At 42.2% G+C, this 15,611-nt stretch overlaps 1 protein-coding gene across 1 annotated transcript in view; it reads right to left on the bottom strand.

Moving 5' to 3' along the window:
* Nucleotides 1-5,949: 5,949 nt before the first annotated feature.
* The window catches only part of musk (muscle, skeletal, receptor tyrosine kinase), a 48,896-nt gene continuing 39,234 nt past the window's right edge, over nucleotides 5,950-15,611 (bottom strand). Inside the window, exons 13-17 of the mRNA XM_034192808.1 lie at nucleotides 14,795-14,969; nucleotides 13,952-14,135; nucleotides 13,684-13,875; nucleotides 13,385-13,533; nucleotides 5,950-6,964 (exon numbers count right to left, since the gene is read on the bottom strand). Coding sequence (XP_034048699.1) covers nucleotides 6,270-6,964; nucleotides 13,385-13,533; nucleotides 13,684-13,875; nucleotides 13,952-14,135; nucleotides 14,795-14,969 — 1,395 coding nt within the window. The 3' untranslated portion in view covers nucleotides 5,950-6,269. The remainder of the gene's footprint in view (nucleotides 6,965-13,384; nucleotides 13,534-13,683; nucleotides 13,876-13,951; nucleotides 14,136-14,794; nucleotides 14,970-15,611) is intronic.

Here is a 15,611-nt window from a genome sequence, read left to right as displayed (position 1 = left end):
ACAGTGGACTCATCTCTGTGCTTGTTCTGTTAGACCTCAGTGCTGCTTTTGATACTGTTGACCATAAAATTTTATTACAGAGATTAGAGCATGCCATAGGTATTAAAGGCACTGCGCTGCGGTGGTTTGAATCATATTTGTCTAATAGATTACAATTTGTTCATGTAAATGGGGAATCTTCTTCACAGACTAAAGTTAATTATGGAGTTCCACAAGGTTCTGTGCTAGGACCAATTTTATTCACTTTATACATGCTTCCCTTAGGCAGTATTATTAGACGGTATTGCTTAAATTTTCATTGTTACGCAGATGATACCCAGCTTTATCTATCCATGAAGCCAGAGGACACACACCAATTAGCTAAACTGCAGGATTGTCTTACAGACATAAAGACATGGATGACCTCTAATTTCCTGCTTTTAAACTCAGATAAAACTGAAGTTATTGTACTTGGCCCCACAAATCTTAGAAACATGGTGTCTAACCAGATCCTTACTCTGGATGGCATTACCCTGACCTCTAGTAATACTATGAGAAATCTTGGAGTCATTTTTGATCAGGATATGTCATTCAAAGCACATATTAAACAAATATGTAGGACTGCCTTTTTGCATTTACGCAATATCTCTAAAATCAGAAAGATCTTGTCTCAGAGTGATGCTGAAAAACTAATTCATGCATTTATTTCCTCTAGGCTGGACTATTGTAATTCATTATTATCAGGTTGTCCTAAAAGTTCCCTAAAAAGCCTTCAGTTAATTCAAAATGCTGCAGCTAGAGTACTGACGGGGACTAGAAGGAGAGAGCATATCTCACCCATATTGGCCTCTCTTCATTGGCTTCCTGTTAATTCTAGAATAGAATTTAAAATTCTTCTTCTTACTTATAAGGTTTTGAATAATCAGGTCCCATCTTATCTTAGGGACCTCGTAGTACCATATCACCCCAATAGAGCGCTTCGCTCTCAGACTGCAGGCTTACTTGTAGTTCCTAGGGTTTGTAAGAGTAGAATGGGAGGCAGAGCCTTCAGCTTTCAGGCTCCTCTCCTGTGGAACCAGCTCCCAATTCAGATCAGGGAGACAGACACCCTCTCTACTTTTAAGATTAGGCTTAAAACTTTCCTTTTTGCTAAAGCTTATAGTTAGGGCTGGATCAGGTGACCCTGAACCATCCCTTAGTTATGCTGCTATAGACGTAGACTGCTGGGGGGTTCCCATGATGCACTGTTTCTTTCTCTTTTTGCTCTGTATGCACCACTCTGCATTTAATCATTAGTGATCGATCTCTGCTCCCCTCCACAGCATGTCTTTTTCCTGGTTCTCTCCCTCAGCCCCAACCAGTCCCAGCAGAAGACTGCCCCTCCCTGAGCCTGGTTCTGCTGGAGGTTTCTTCCTGTTAAAAGGGAGTTTTTCCTTCCCACTGTAGCCAAGTGCTTGCTCACAGGGGGTCGTTTTGACCGTTGGGGTTTTACATAATTATTGTATGGCCTTGCCTTACAATATAAAGCGCCTTGGGGCAACTGTTTGTTGTGAGTTGGCGCTATATAAAAAAATTGATTGATTGATTGATTGATCACTCAAGCATATTGTAAACATTGACACGATGGAGTTTGATCCGGAAAAGTTCTGAAAGATACAATTGGAATGTTTTCATGGGTAACAAAAATGTCAGGAGTATATTTGGCACAAGAACTTGTGTATCTTGTGTGTTTTTACGCCTAAATGATCATAAGTCAGTACTCACACTCATCCAGCAACAACCGGAAACTGGGTCAGGCGAAAGTAGTCCGGCGAGCTCAATCTGTGTGCGAGCTATGCCACAATTCCAAAATAGCAGAGATGTCGCTCCAACGAGAGCGGCACAATGAGCAGGGTGGTAATCCTGTTGCCAGCCGAGATGCTGACGCTGTCATGGAATATTTGGTTCTGTTACAGCCTTGTATAATCGTACTTCCTGTAGGAGCCTCCACACATCATGGTCAATCCATAGCTTCTTGATGTGAGACTCCACAGGTAGGTCCTGGACAACGTGACCCACTTTTCACACCCGGGCAACTATGTATCATCAAATTCTGACATTAGTGGTGAGGTCCAGCGCCTACTCTCCGACCCATGTTTTCAACAGAGACCTTTGGCATGACAAAACTCCTAGTCTACAAAGCTGTTGTCATGCTAACCCTGCTATGTGGATCTGAGACCTGGATCGCCTACTGCTGCCACCTGAAAACTCTCAAGCAATTCAACCAGTGCTGTCTGAGGCGTATCCTCCACATCCGGAGGGAAGACTACTGTACTGACATCAGTGTATAGGCTGAATCCAAGCTCCAGAATATCAAGTGTCATCATCAAGAACCAGCTTTGGTGGGTGGGTAAAGGAAAACAGTACAGTGGAGGGCAGAAGAAACGCTAGAAGGACCTCCTGAAGCACAACGTCAAGAGCCGACTGGTAGAACACATGAGGGAAGGAGCCAACCAAAGAACAATGTCTTTGGAGAAGTGCGGACAAACAACACAGAGGAGAAGACGAAAAAGACGAAGGAGAGAGAGGAAGATCCTGACAGGCAGAAGCTTCCCGCAGCAACCACGTGCAGCGTCTGACCAAAACAGTGCTGATTCAGACTGGGCCTGGTCAGTTATCTCCACATCCACCCTGTCCAGGAACTGATCAAGAGACTATCATCCTTACCGCTGAGGGATTGTGACAGTGATGACAGAAACTGTACTCATGTTACTTATGGTATTTAAACTTCAGGTAAACTTTGTGGACATATATGAAAATACAGTTGACAAAAGAAGAGAGGACTACATACAACCTTTGCTCTCCAGCATACATGGTATTATTATCATATACTACTATGGTGTACCTGTGAGGTTACCATTATTTTGCATGGATGCTGATACTCCAAAGCTGCCTACTTGGTGAGTTTATGTAATAATTTTGCTTTGTAAAGTAAGTCCCTTTTTCGGCTGCTCTCTTGTTTTCACTCGGAGTCGGGTTGATTTGGCACAAGTTTTATGCCGGATGCCCTTCCTGACACAACTCCACATTGCATGGAGAAATGTGGCAGGAGTGAGGTTTGAACTGGGAACCTTCTGCACTGAAACCAAATGCACTAACCACTTGGCCGCCACCTCTACCAAATAATCTTGCTTTGTAATTTATGCATTTCGATTTTTGTGTACACTGACAACAGATTCATCAGGTGTTTTGTATGTTTCATTTATTAGCAAAAAAAAGTACAAAGAAAATCCACAGCATCACATTTAAAAGAAATTGGAAAGAAAAATTCAACCAAAAGCTGTTTGCTTAGAACTTAAAGCCATTCTGTTAAATTTTAAAAGCAAAAACAATATTTGGTTGATTCATCCACAAATGACTGATTACACAAGGTAAGTATGATAACATAATAATGTCACAGCAGTTTCTGTCTTTGCATTTCTTTAACATTTCACCAGATTTTATTAGTCATGTTAACACGGTTGTGTACATTTAAAATAAAAGATCTCTCAGGGAACTACTCAGGTCCACATCTGGCCTAGAATCTAATCCAGTCCGCCAAGGACGTAATAAAATCATTGCTGTTTATTTATTTGTCTGTCTGTCTTTTAGCAGGATTATGTCAAAACTACTGCATGGATTTTGATCAGATTTTCACCACAGATAGATATTAGGCCATGGAAGAAACCATTAAATTTTGGAGGTGATTCGGATTCTGGATCAAGATTTCCCTTGATATCGGCTTTGAAGGGTTTCTTCAAAAACAGTTCACGGATTCTTGCCAAATTTGCACCACAGATAGATATTAGGGCATGGAAGACTCCACTGAATTTGGGAGGTGATCCGGAATCTGGATCTAGATTTCCCTTTATATAGGCTTTGAAGGGTTGCTTCAAAACTACTCCATGTATTTTTGCCAAATTTGCACCACAGATAGATATTGGGGCATGGAAGACTTCACTGAATTTGGGAGGTGATCCGGATCTGGTTTCTGGATCATTTTATATAGGCTTTGAAGGATTGCAGCTACTTCAGATTCTCACCAAATTTGCACCACAAATAGATATTAGGGCATGGTAGACTCCACAGAATTTTGGAGGTGATCCGGAATCTGGATCAAGATTTCACTGCATATAGACTTTGAAGGATTACTTTAAAACTACTTCAGAGATTCTCATCAAATTTGCACCACAGATAGATATTAGGGCATGGAAGACTCCACTGAATTTGGGAGGTGATCCGGAATCTGGATCTAGATTTCCCTTTATATAGGCTTTGAAGGGTTGCTTCAAAACTACTCCATGGATTTTTGCCAAATTTGCACCACAGATAGATATTGGGGCATGGAAGACTTCACTGAATTTGGGAGGTGATCCGGATCTGGTTTCTGGATCATTTTATATAGGCTTTGAAGGATTGCAGCTACTTCACAGATTCTCACCAAATTTGCACCACAAATAGATATTAGGGCATGGTAGACTCCACAGAATTTTGGAGGTGATCCGGAATCTGGATCAAGATTTCACTGCATATAGACTTTGAAGGATTACTTCAAAACTACTTCAGAGATTCTCATCAAATTTGCACCACAAATAGACAATAGGGCATGGAAGACTCCACTGAATTTTGGAGGTGATCTGGATCCGGATTGGTGGGCGCCAGAAATCTCTAATTGCTCTTGTTTATTTTTGAGATTCTTGCTAACAATGACAAATAAATGGAGCCAAAAATATTCCTCAGCAGATGCAATAAAACAAAGTCCAAAAAGACTTAAAAAGCTTTTCATAACTGCAGTAATTTTCAAATGCATTAAAAAAATAATAAAACATTATTACAGAAAGAAAACAGTTAAGAAAAATAAAATAAAAGCAGCTTGCCCACAATGGCATAGCAACATCTTAAATAAACTGCACAATTATAAAGTGATGATGTGCTAACATGGAATTAGCCTGAGTATTTAGATAAATGTAGCACGACTTAGTCTTTGAAGCTTTAATTACGTCTGCAGTGACTTCGTTGCTTATAAGCTCTCGAAGAAGGGACGTTCAGATGCAAAGAAATAAATTGTTCTTCAGTTAATGTGGGTGAAGTTCTAAAATGTTCCATACGATCCGGTCATTATGTAACATGAAGGTTGTAGTTAAAACGTCCAAAGTGGCTTTCTGACGTTAATCGACCTGAATCTTTACATAAATCGCAACGTGTGAGTGAGTCTTTGGTTGTGCACATATACATGCACTGACACTTCAGGAGTTAAAGGTTCAGGATTCAGTGTCTGGTTTGAGGTTTCAGCTCGATTTATGTGAGCAAATGTGTGAACAAAATATACACCCACCCACCCCCCCCCCCCCCACCATCCCCAACAAGAAAGGCGTTGCTTATGAAGTTGATATTTTCTTTATCACATGGATGATAACTACCAACTTTCACTGATGACAAAATTATGAAGCAGTTGTAGTTACATCCCACGACCACCAGGTGGTGGCAACAGCAGTGTAAATGGCAATAAAAACAACCATAGAAATCACAGACCTTTGACTAAGCTTCTGACTAAGCTCTAATCGTGATTGGTGAATGTAATACGTGATATGAACCTGGAAGCTCTGGACTTCACATTGGTACCACATTTGTATCTGTAGATGTAGCACAAATGACACACTGCTGGATTTGTGCCCGAAATATCCTTGTGCTTTTTACAGCCTTTCACACCTACCAGCCAAAACCTTGTAGGTGACGTGACCACACCGTCTCACTAGTGCTGGTGGATATACACCAGGGTGTTGCACAGCATTCACCTTGCACTGGAGAAAGCTTGCAGTGGAATTGGTTGCGTTCCGAAAGACCGTATATTTTGCAGCATTTGGTCTCGTTTCTACGTTTGGGTTGCTGCTGTGTCAAATCGATGTATTTGACTGGTAGATGTTTCCAGTTGGGGGAGCAGCACTGTGGCTTATCAATTGGCAGTGTTGCTTCACAGCAAGAAGGACCTGGGTTGGCTTCCAACCTGGTCCTTTCTGTGTGGAGTTTGCATGCTCGCCATGTTTTGGGTTCCTCCAACTTCCAAGGACATACAATGAGCAGTTCAATAGTTAAAATGTTTCCTAGAAGCTTAGATGTTCTTTTGTTTTGTCCTTGTTGCATAAAAAATAGCCAGAGTTAGTGACAGTGTAATGAGAATTGAAGGTCATCGGCAAACAAGGTCCTGTTCAACTTCAAGGATTTGTGCCCCAAAATACATGAGCACCCAAGAGCTTCTCGACAAACAATCGCAGTCAAGTGTCTGACTCATTGTCGGCGTTGGCACAGTTCCGATGCATTCGCTCCAGGATTCGATGGATGCTGTTGAAGCTGGGTCTGTCCGATGGGAGTGTGCTCCAACAAAGCCTCATCAGATTGTACAGCTCCAGAGGACAGTCCTCAGGACAGGAGAGAATGTGACCGTCCCTGACGTAGTAAATGACCTCCTCATGGCCCATACCGTAGTATGGTTGCATTCCATGGGAGAAGATTTCCCATAACACCACACCATAAGCCCACACGTCTGACTCGGTGGTGTAGCGATTATAGAAGATGGACTCTGGCGGCATCCAGCGGATCGGGATTGCATCATTCTCATTAGCTTTGTAATAATCTGCGGAATAGATGTATCTAGAGAGACCAAAGTCTGCGATCTTCACCACCATTCCATCTCCAACCAAACAATTCCTAGTTGCAAGGTCCCGGTGAACAAACTTGCGCTCTGATAGGTAGGCCATTCCGCCAGCTATCTGCTTGGAAATTGACAGTTGATTGACACAGGACAGAGGCTCCGCCTCCATGTCAGAAGAGAGACTTCGCCCTGACAGGCTGGCGTGGCTTAAGGTGCGCACCGATTGGGTAGGACATCGCCGCCGCAGGAACTCATTGAGGTCACCGTGGGCCATGTACTCGAACATCAGGCACATGGGTTTACCGACTGCACACACACCTGTGAGAGAGACAGCAAATGTCACATGGGTACAGAATACAAAACCAAACCATGAATTAAAGGGAACACCTGCCTCACCAGGGCTCAACATAACCAATCTCACTAAGTTACTTTAGTTTCTCCCTTTATGCTCCAGGTCACCACAGATTTGACATGTATCTTCATGCTGGTTTGGCATAGGTTTAACACCGGTTGCGCTTCCAGACTCAACTCGTCGGCCTGTTTCGACCTGAAAACATCCTAATTTAAGGCTTAATTCACCCAGGATGTCGTGAGAGAACAGAGAAGATTCAGAAGAGGCCGGCATGAGGACTTTATGCAGACATTTCACTGTTTAAGGACATTTTGTAATGAAAGACGTGCGCGCAAATTCGCCGAGTTGTTTCCGTGACGACTCGGCGAATCTGTGTGCGCCGCGACAGGAAAAACACCCCCGTGTTGAAAACCATTTGTAAAATTCAGGCGGCTTTTGATGGCTTTCAACAAGTGAGTAACTGAGAAATTGTTTAACAGCTTGGGCATGTTCCAACTTGTCTGTTAAGGTTTCCAACGGAGGTGTTTTTCCTGTCGCGACCCCCCGCGGTTGGGTCCGGCCCGACATGCGACTCTGCCCGCACGTTCTTTCATTACAAAATGTGCGTTAACAATGGAATGTCCGAATAAACTCCTCATGCCGACTTCTTCTGAAAGTTCTCTGTTCTCTGACGACTTCCTGGGTCAACAGAGCCTGAAATGTGGAAGTTTTCAACTTGAAACGGCGAGACGCTGCCGTCTCGAAGTGCAGATCGCCGTCAGGCACCGTGGGCCGTCCTTACGGCGACACTACCAGACCAAAATCTCTCATCAGCTGTTAAAATTTTTACCGAAAACCAGCTGAATTTATCGAATGGTGTCCACTCATTTGTGCCTTACAGTTTTGAAAAAAATTTGATCAAACAAAGCAGCAGTCTCTGAGCCATTCCTAAACAATGAAAAAATCGACGAGAGGGTGGGCGACTCCTCACTCAAAGACTGCCCACAGGCGAATGACGTAACCGACAGGCGTGAAAAAACTCTCGCATGCACATGAAGGTTCAAGCATGTCTGATGTAATCACACGTGATTCAAATCCATATGGTTTTTGGAAAAAATAATAAGGTCGGATACTTTTCTAATAGACCTCGTGTGTGTATATATATATATATATATATATATATATATATATATATATATATATATATATATATATATATATATATATATATATATATATATATATATATATATATATATATATATATATACTCTTTTTAATCAGAGTATAGCATCAAGTCTATTAACCATCTGGGATATTGGTCTGTTCAGTGAAGTAGCCGGTGGGGGTTGGGGGGGGGGGGCATTTGGTGTTAATGAAATTAACAACAGGGATGTCCCCCACAACAGGAACAGTTTTACAGGTGGAGGCCACTGATATTTTTTCTCCCCTCTTCTTTTGAGGAGGGATTTTTCACTATATTTGCATTTGGCTTGGGTCAGTATCACTACTGGTACAAGCTTTATTGTGTCTCCTAATACAGTCTCAAGACCATGGAGGAGATTCCAGGAGACAGGCAGTTACTCTGGGCACTTTAAAAAAAAAAATTTCCAGGTCCAAACCGTTACTAACTGTATTCACCTTATTTCTACTGCACATACAATGAAAAATGGATCACAGAGATGACAAAATTGCCAAAGCCGACAACGACGAGCTTCCTAATATAACAACCTCTGAGGGAAGTCTTACAAACAAAATGGGACAAAGTGGGTCGAGCTGCTTTGTCCCGTTGTCACTTCCTGTTTGCACAGTGCCGTTACCGTTATATCGTCGCTCGTATGCATGCTGTTTTCGTGCACATCTTACCTTTTTATACTTCTATCACATTGGGACAAGTGTCAGCAGTGGAGGCTCTGTGGCGCTGCACATTTCCACAGACTGCTTCAGGAAATTCAGTGATTTTAGTCACTGATCATTTTCTAAAGCTGACTTTTTGCTGTGACCACCAAAATCAACAAACGCGCAGCTATTATGAGGAGAGGAGCTTCAGGGGTTGTGTTTTTAATTCATGTTCAGGTCAGAGTGGGATGTTTCCCTGGAGAGCGAGCAAGCGTGCGTGTGATTCGGCTGATTGCTCATCACCGGCAGGATGAAGATGTTTCACTCTGTCACTAAATATACAAACCACAGAGGCCCCTCTCACTAATCCATTAATACTGAAGCAATAATGAGCTCATGCACACGTGTGTTCTCTTTCGTCCTGACATGTGCACGTCGTGTCCACTGCATATATTTTTATGTATGATTTTCAGCATATTATTAGCTCAGAGACTAATTAGAGATGAAAGAGATAATTTAATCATCTCTGGTTTCTTTTGCATCGTGCAGAGATGTTGGTGTTTTGAACCAGAGAGACGCACACACACACACACACACACTCACACAAAACCAAAGTAAAGCTGCAGGGGAATAGAAGAGCCTGCAGTTTGATCTGTTTGTACGAGATTGATTTAGAAAATATTTCACATCCTGGAGCCCAAAAAGGTCAAAATAAACAAATATGAGCAAAGTCAACGACCGGCTGGTTACCGACACATGGAGTGTGTCCTGTCGCTGAATGCCTTCCTGGGAGTAAATTTAGATGGAAGCTGTTTGGATTAGATTAAACAGATTGTGAGGACTTTTTTTTTTTTTTTTTTTAAGAGATGTCATCAGACATTGTTTTCTTACTGACAAATTGGCCTCCCTTAAAAGCTTTTTGAAACTTGAGCTATAAAGTTCTTTATTTTTGGTCTGGGTCATGACCGTGGATTCGCAGGTTGAGTTGGTACGGATTTTATGCCGGATGCCCTTCCTGAACTAACTCCACATGTAGACCTTCTGTTGTGGAAGCAAGTCCTGATGTTCTCTTCTTTTTCTTTTTTCAGCTGCTCCCCTTAGAGGTCGCCACAGCAGATCAATTGTTTCCATCTCAACCTGTCCTCTGTATCTTCCTCTGTCACACCAACCACCTGCATGTCCTCCCTCAGCACATCCATAAACCTCTTTGTCCTCCCTCTTCTCCTCCTGCCTGATTGCTCCATCCTCAGCGTCCTTCTCCCTGTATACCCTGGGTCACTCCTCTACACATGTCCAAATTATCTGAGTCTTGCCTCTCTGACTTTGTCTCCAAACCGTCCCACCTGAGCTGTCACTCCGATATGTTCATTCCTAATCCTGTCCGTCTTCGTCACTCTCATTGGAAAATCAAATATCTTCAGCGCTGCCACCTCCAGCTCTGCCTCCCGTCTTTTTGTCTCTAAGTCATACAACATAGCTGGTCTCACTACTGTCTTGTAAACTTTCCCCTTCACTCTTGTAGATATTCTTTTCTATATTATATATTCACAAATTGCTCCTGCCACCTTTCTCCACCCACTCCACCCTGCTGGCAATCTCTCCTTCACCTCTTCACTTTCCTTCCTTTCATTACTTCACTTTCCATTACTTTGGACAGTTGACCCCATGTATTTACACTGATCTACCTTACCTCTGTTCCTTGTAACTGCTCTGTTCCACAGGGCTCCTGCTCATTCACATACATGTACTCAGTCTTGTTTCTACTGACTTTCATTCTTCCTCTCTCCAGAGCATATCTTCACATCTCCAGGCTCATCTCACCATGCTCTCTACTCTCACTACAGATCACAATGTCATCTGCAAACATCATAGTTCATGGAGACTCCTGTCTGGTCTCATCCCTCAATTAATAATGAATGCATGATATTTTTTTTTTAGGTTTTATAGTATAGCTGAAGGACTATGGTAATATTTCTTGTTATACAAATAACAACAACAACAACAACAACAAAAAAACACATGACTATGACTGACTATGTGCTGGAGAAGGAAACCACCAAATGCGCAAAATGCATTTTTGAAGAGTATCTACAAAATAGATCTCATGACCCTTTAAAGTGAACTTAATCAAGCAGTAGTTGGGGAGTAGCATTGACTAGATTAGTGAAAGCACAACTCGAGTCTTGCTACCAAGACAGGAAACACGGCTAATGTCAGTATTTTTTATTAATCACTCACTTTTGTCTTTAGAATTTAAAGAAAACGAAGCTGTAAACAAAATGCATTATGCTTTTGAATTGTGAGAAACTCTTCAAACCTGTCAGGGAACATGATGTACAGTGCAACACGCAGATAAACTTCAATGTTCAATAACTGGAGGTGCAGCTCCATCCAGAAGTGGGAGTGAGTGTCTTCTTCTGCAAGCTTCCTGTCCTGTATGCCATCACGGACTTCCAAAATTTCCTGTATATTTGTATTGTCAATTGTGTCAGGAGCATGGCCCAAGCATTGGGTCACCCCTTTGTGTCTGGTCTGCTTGAGGTTTCTTCCTCAGTATCATCAGAGGGAGTTTTTCCTTACCACTGTCACCTGTGTGCTTGTTCTATGGGTTCTTTGATTGGACCTTACTTGTGTGAAGCACCTTGAGGCAGCTTTGCTGTCATTTGGCACTGTATAAATGAAATAAATTGAACTGAAATTGAAATTGAATTGAATAACTAAAAACAATGGTTTCCACCAAGTAGCAAATTGAGAACCTACAAAGGGAGACAGAATGCGAGACTGTGCATGTCAACACTGAAATAATGCGTGTTCAGTACTATAAGTACTACTATGTACTGCAATACTTTTGCCTGAGGTTAACTTAAATTTCATAGTGGCTATTATTGTCTGTGACACACAAACCCAAGATGACCTGACCAAGCTAACCTTTAGCTAGTTGGATTGTAAATGGCATCCTAATATGTGATGCTATCATAGGTGTTTCTATAAAATTTGATACTGAAGTATAAACTATTCAAAAACACACTGAAACAGTTGGCAGTCAGCTGTAAGACTGAATGTTTGCATAGAAACTGGGTGTTCATGGATGCTAGTTAGCCAGCTTTTCTAGCGTAGTCGCTTCAGTGACTCCACCATAGATTGCTGACCGTTATATGCATGATTTGGACAATGACACTTTAATCTTTTTGGCTCTGTACCTACACAACAGATTTTGAACAAATCACAATCAAGATTTGGTTTAAGTAAAGACTTAAGCTTTGACAAAAGCAGGTCTCTGAGTTTCAGCTACCTGCAGAAAGATACAGTAGAAAACTGACACCGCACTGCTGTTTTTCTCTTTGGCAAGGCACTGGTGTCAAACATTTCCAGCGTCCTACGAGGATTATTCCTGTTATTCCTGTCTTGTTCTGTCTTTATCTCCAAAGGACTCTTGTGCTTCTGCTCAGTATCTGTTTTTGCACTCTGCACCTCTTATTGATTTAAAATTCAGGTGTTTGTGTTTCCTTTTTGGAAATAATGTGTCACTGTATTTCATACATCTGACAGTGGCGGATATAGGGGTTGTTGAGGGGGTTGCAACCCCCCTTTAGTTGCTGACCACAGGTGTGATAAAATTTGGGACAGGTCTTTCATAAACAAAAGCTGATTGGTGATTGCTGCTGCATGCGGAATTGGAAGATTAACAGTTTTTAAAATAAAATTGTGTATTAAAAACAGTGACTCGAAAGTCAGTGCCTTAGCATGCAAGAGAAGCGTTATAGATTCTTAAAATTTTCCTGGGGAGCATGCTGCTGGACTTTCCCAGTAGGGATGTGCATTCACAATTTTCCCCCTTCACCTGATGCTCGGAGCCTTTCAAATTGGGGTTGGCAATTTGTCTTTAGTTGGATTCAGGCCAAATGTGGTTTAAATCTGATTAGTTGTTTTTGTTTTTTTTTTTGTTTTTTGAATCTCAACAATGATATTTGAGCCTCTGAGATGTGGGTTGAGCCAGATTTAAGCCAGATTGGTTAAGGTCTGAACACAAATGTGGCTTGAATCCGGCTATCTTGGAGATCTTGACGTCATAATTCTGGGTTTGCTGGGTAAGCATTAGGGTCATGTGCAAAACCCATCAGCAAACTTCCACCATATCTAAAATTAACTTTGCCCAAATGTTGTATAATGTCTTGTTTGTCTTTGGTAGTCATTGGTGAATGTTGCAAAAGAATCCTGAGACCAGGAAATGCAACACAATTAGGTGGAATGGATTTTATTTAGAACGTATTTGATGACATTGCTGCTGCACTAGCAATGCATGTATACGAGAAGACAGCAAGCCAGTGCCGTGGCCAGACAAAGAATCTCAAGTTCAAGTGCCAAAAGGTGAAGGATTACAATGTAAGACATGCAAAAATTTGGCTTGAGCTGTAATGAGTTTAGACATGTGTAGTGTGAGCTGGATTTGAAAAACAGTTTGGAATGCTATCGAAGTAGAAAGCAATCTAGATTGAATCTGACTCAAACCAAATTGCCATCCCCAATCTAAATGGGGTCTAGATCCTCCCCTGTATGAATGTACTAACCGAGGAGTCGTACGATATTTGGGTGGTCAAACTCCGCCATGAGCGCTGCTTCTCTCTGGAAGTCATTCTGCATATCGGCTGAAGCTTCCTCCTTCAGCATCTTCACAGCCACCATTGTGAAAGGCTCTGTGGCCTTTAGTCCTGGTGCTCTGCAAGGAATAGCCTGAAGTTAGAAGCAGACAAGTCCAGAGAAACTCAAAGACTGGTTAAAGTAACCAGAGACAGCAGCTAAGAAAAGTATGTGTGATCTCTACTCCTGTGATTGCCTCTTTTAGCTCCATCTGATGGCCTCTTCTTACCTGGCTTGGAAAACCCGTCCGAAGGCGCCCTCACCAATGTCTTGTACATACTGGATATTATTGCGCGGGTACTCAAGGGCCAGCAGCTTTGAGTTCAGCAACAGGGGAACCCGCTGGTACATAGGGTTGGGGTGGAGTCGATCCAGCAGTAACTCCGATGGAAGAGCAGTCAATGTTGGGGTCTCCATCACTCTGAGGACAACAAGAAGTAGTAAGAAGTAGCAGAATGTGGACAGCTGTAACAAATATCACCTTTAATCTGATTCACCTCTTTCGATTCCGCCACTTTCTTCTCCGTCGCCGGCAGGCGAGGACAGTAATGACAACAAAGGCAGAAGTGGCGAGTATGATCAGGATGATGATAATGATGGACATGGAATAACCTGGAGAGGATGCTGCTGCTGGGGGCAAATGAGGAGTTTGATGGGGTGGCAAAGTTTCTGGCTTCATATCTGACAGACACAAAATTAATTTGTTAGTGCTGTACATGTACACTTTTATATGAAATATTGCATTTGTATATGTGAGCAGGGGAACGTGAGACATCATGTCTCACACCTGTGTGGGATGGTGATTCCTTGCCACGTGTTTTGGGTGTCACCTGAAGTCTCTTCCCAGTTAGAAGCAGAGCATCACCAAAGGTTTCCAAGACCCATCCTAATCAGATGACCAACCCACCTCCACTGACTCCTTTAAAGGAGACAGAGCAGGGGTTGCATTTTGACCTCCTGCCAGATGTTTGAGTTCCTCACCCTTCCAAAGGTGATTTCCATCATTTCAACTGCTGTGTCCATGTTGTCCTATCAGTCAGACTTCATGATAGTAGGTCAGGGGTGGCTCATAAATCTTCACACTGACTATCTAGAGAGCACATTGCACAGCTGAGACTTCCCATCCTTCAGTCGGATCTGCTGCTCTAGTTATCCCTCTCTCATGAGAAAGACCTACGATACTTGATCTCTCACTTGGACCATCTGACTCAGGGAGGCAGTTGTTTCCAGCACATCTGTTTGTTGGATTGGTAGCAAGAATACTCAACGCCCCCCCCGCCCAACCCCTCAAAAAGTTGTACTTGATGTGACTATGAACATTTAGTGGAGGAAGATATTACCTGGACCTGAACCGCTCTCTCCACATCGGGGCACAGCACAGTACTCCCACCGTACGTTGGGGTTTGTTGTGTAACACCAGGGTTTGTCATTGATGCCTCCTGGGTTCCTGCAGTGGTTCTCTGAGCTCAATAACTCAGGAATAACATCCACAGACAAACGGTGCTGGTGAGGAACCTGTAAGGAAACACATGTTGGTAAACTGTTTGAGCACAGAGTCAGACCCTCATCCCTGCTGATCAGTCCCACCCATCTTTGCCGTGGATCAGATATCAATGTTATTGTTGTTATTGTTTGTTTGTCAGCAACATCGGATCAGCTGTGTTGACCCTGAGAGAAAAGGAAGGAGCTGAAAGAACTTTACTGGAAATTACTCCAAGTGGAACAACATCCAGTGGAAACATCATAGAGCAGCAGATTCTGACACTGTGATCCCACTGGAGCCTGTTCACAAAGTTCATTTAGCAGGATGTAGCGGAGAAATAACCATTAAGTAATGGTAAAAAAAAAATAAATAAAATCAGAAGAAAATAAAACAAGAGAGTTTTTAAGTCTGATAACTTTGTTTGCCACAATTTCTTCATCATTATCTTTCACTGAAAAAAGCTGAACATATCTTAGTATTCAAAAATATGAAATACTGTCATTTTTACACTGCATCCTTTGTCCATAGACGTAGGATAAAGTTCTATGATCAGCATGATCCTAATATAGATTAAAGTGTTTTTGGAGATTCCTGGGCAATCTGTCAGAGGTTCACTGGTGATTATGAAACATATGGTTTACAGTAAAAATGAATATTTAACTTTGCAAATATGG

The sequence above is a fragment of the Thalassophryne amazonica genome, chromosome 17, assembly GCF_902500255.1.
Source record: "Thalassophryne amazonica chromosome 17, fThaAma1.1, whole genome shotgun sequence".
Classification (NCBI taxonomy): domain Eukaryota; kingdom Metazoa; phylum Chordata; class Actinopteri; order Batrachoidiformes; family Batrachoididae; genus Thalassophryne; species Thalassophryne amazonica.
Note: the sequence above shows the minus strand (reverse complement) of the source record. Positions and strands in the feature narration are given on the sequence as shown.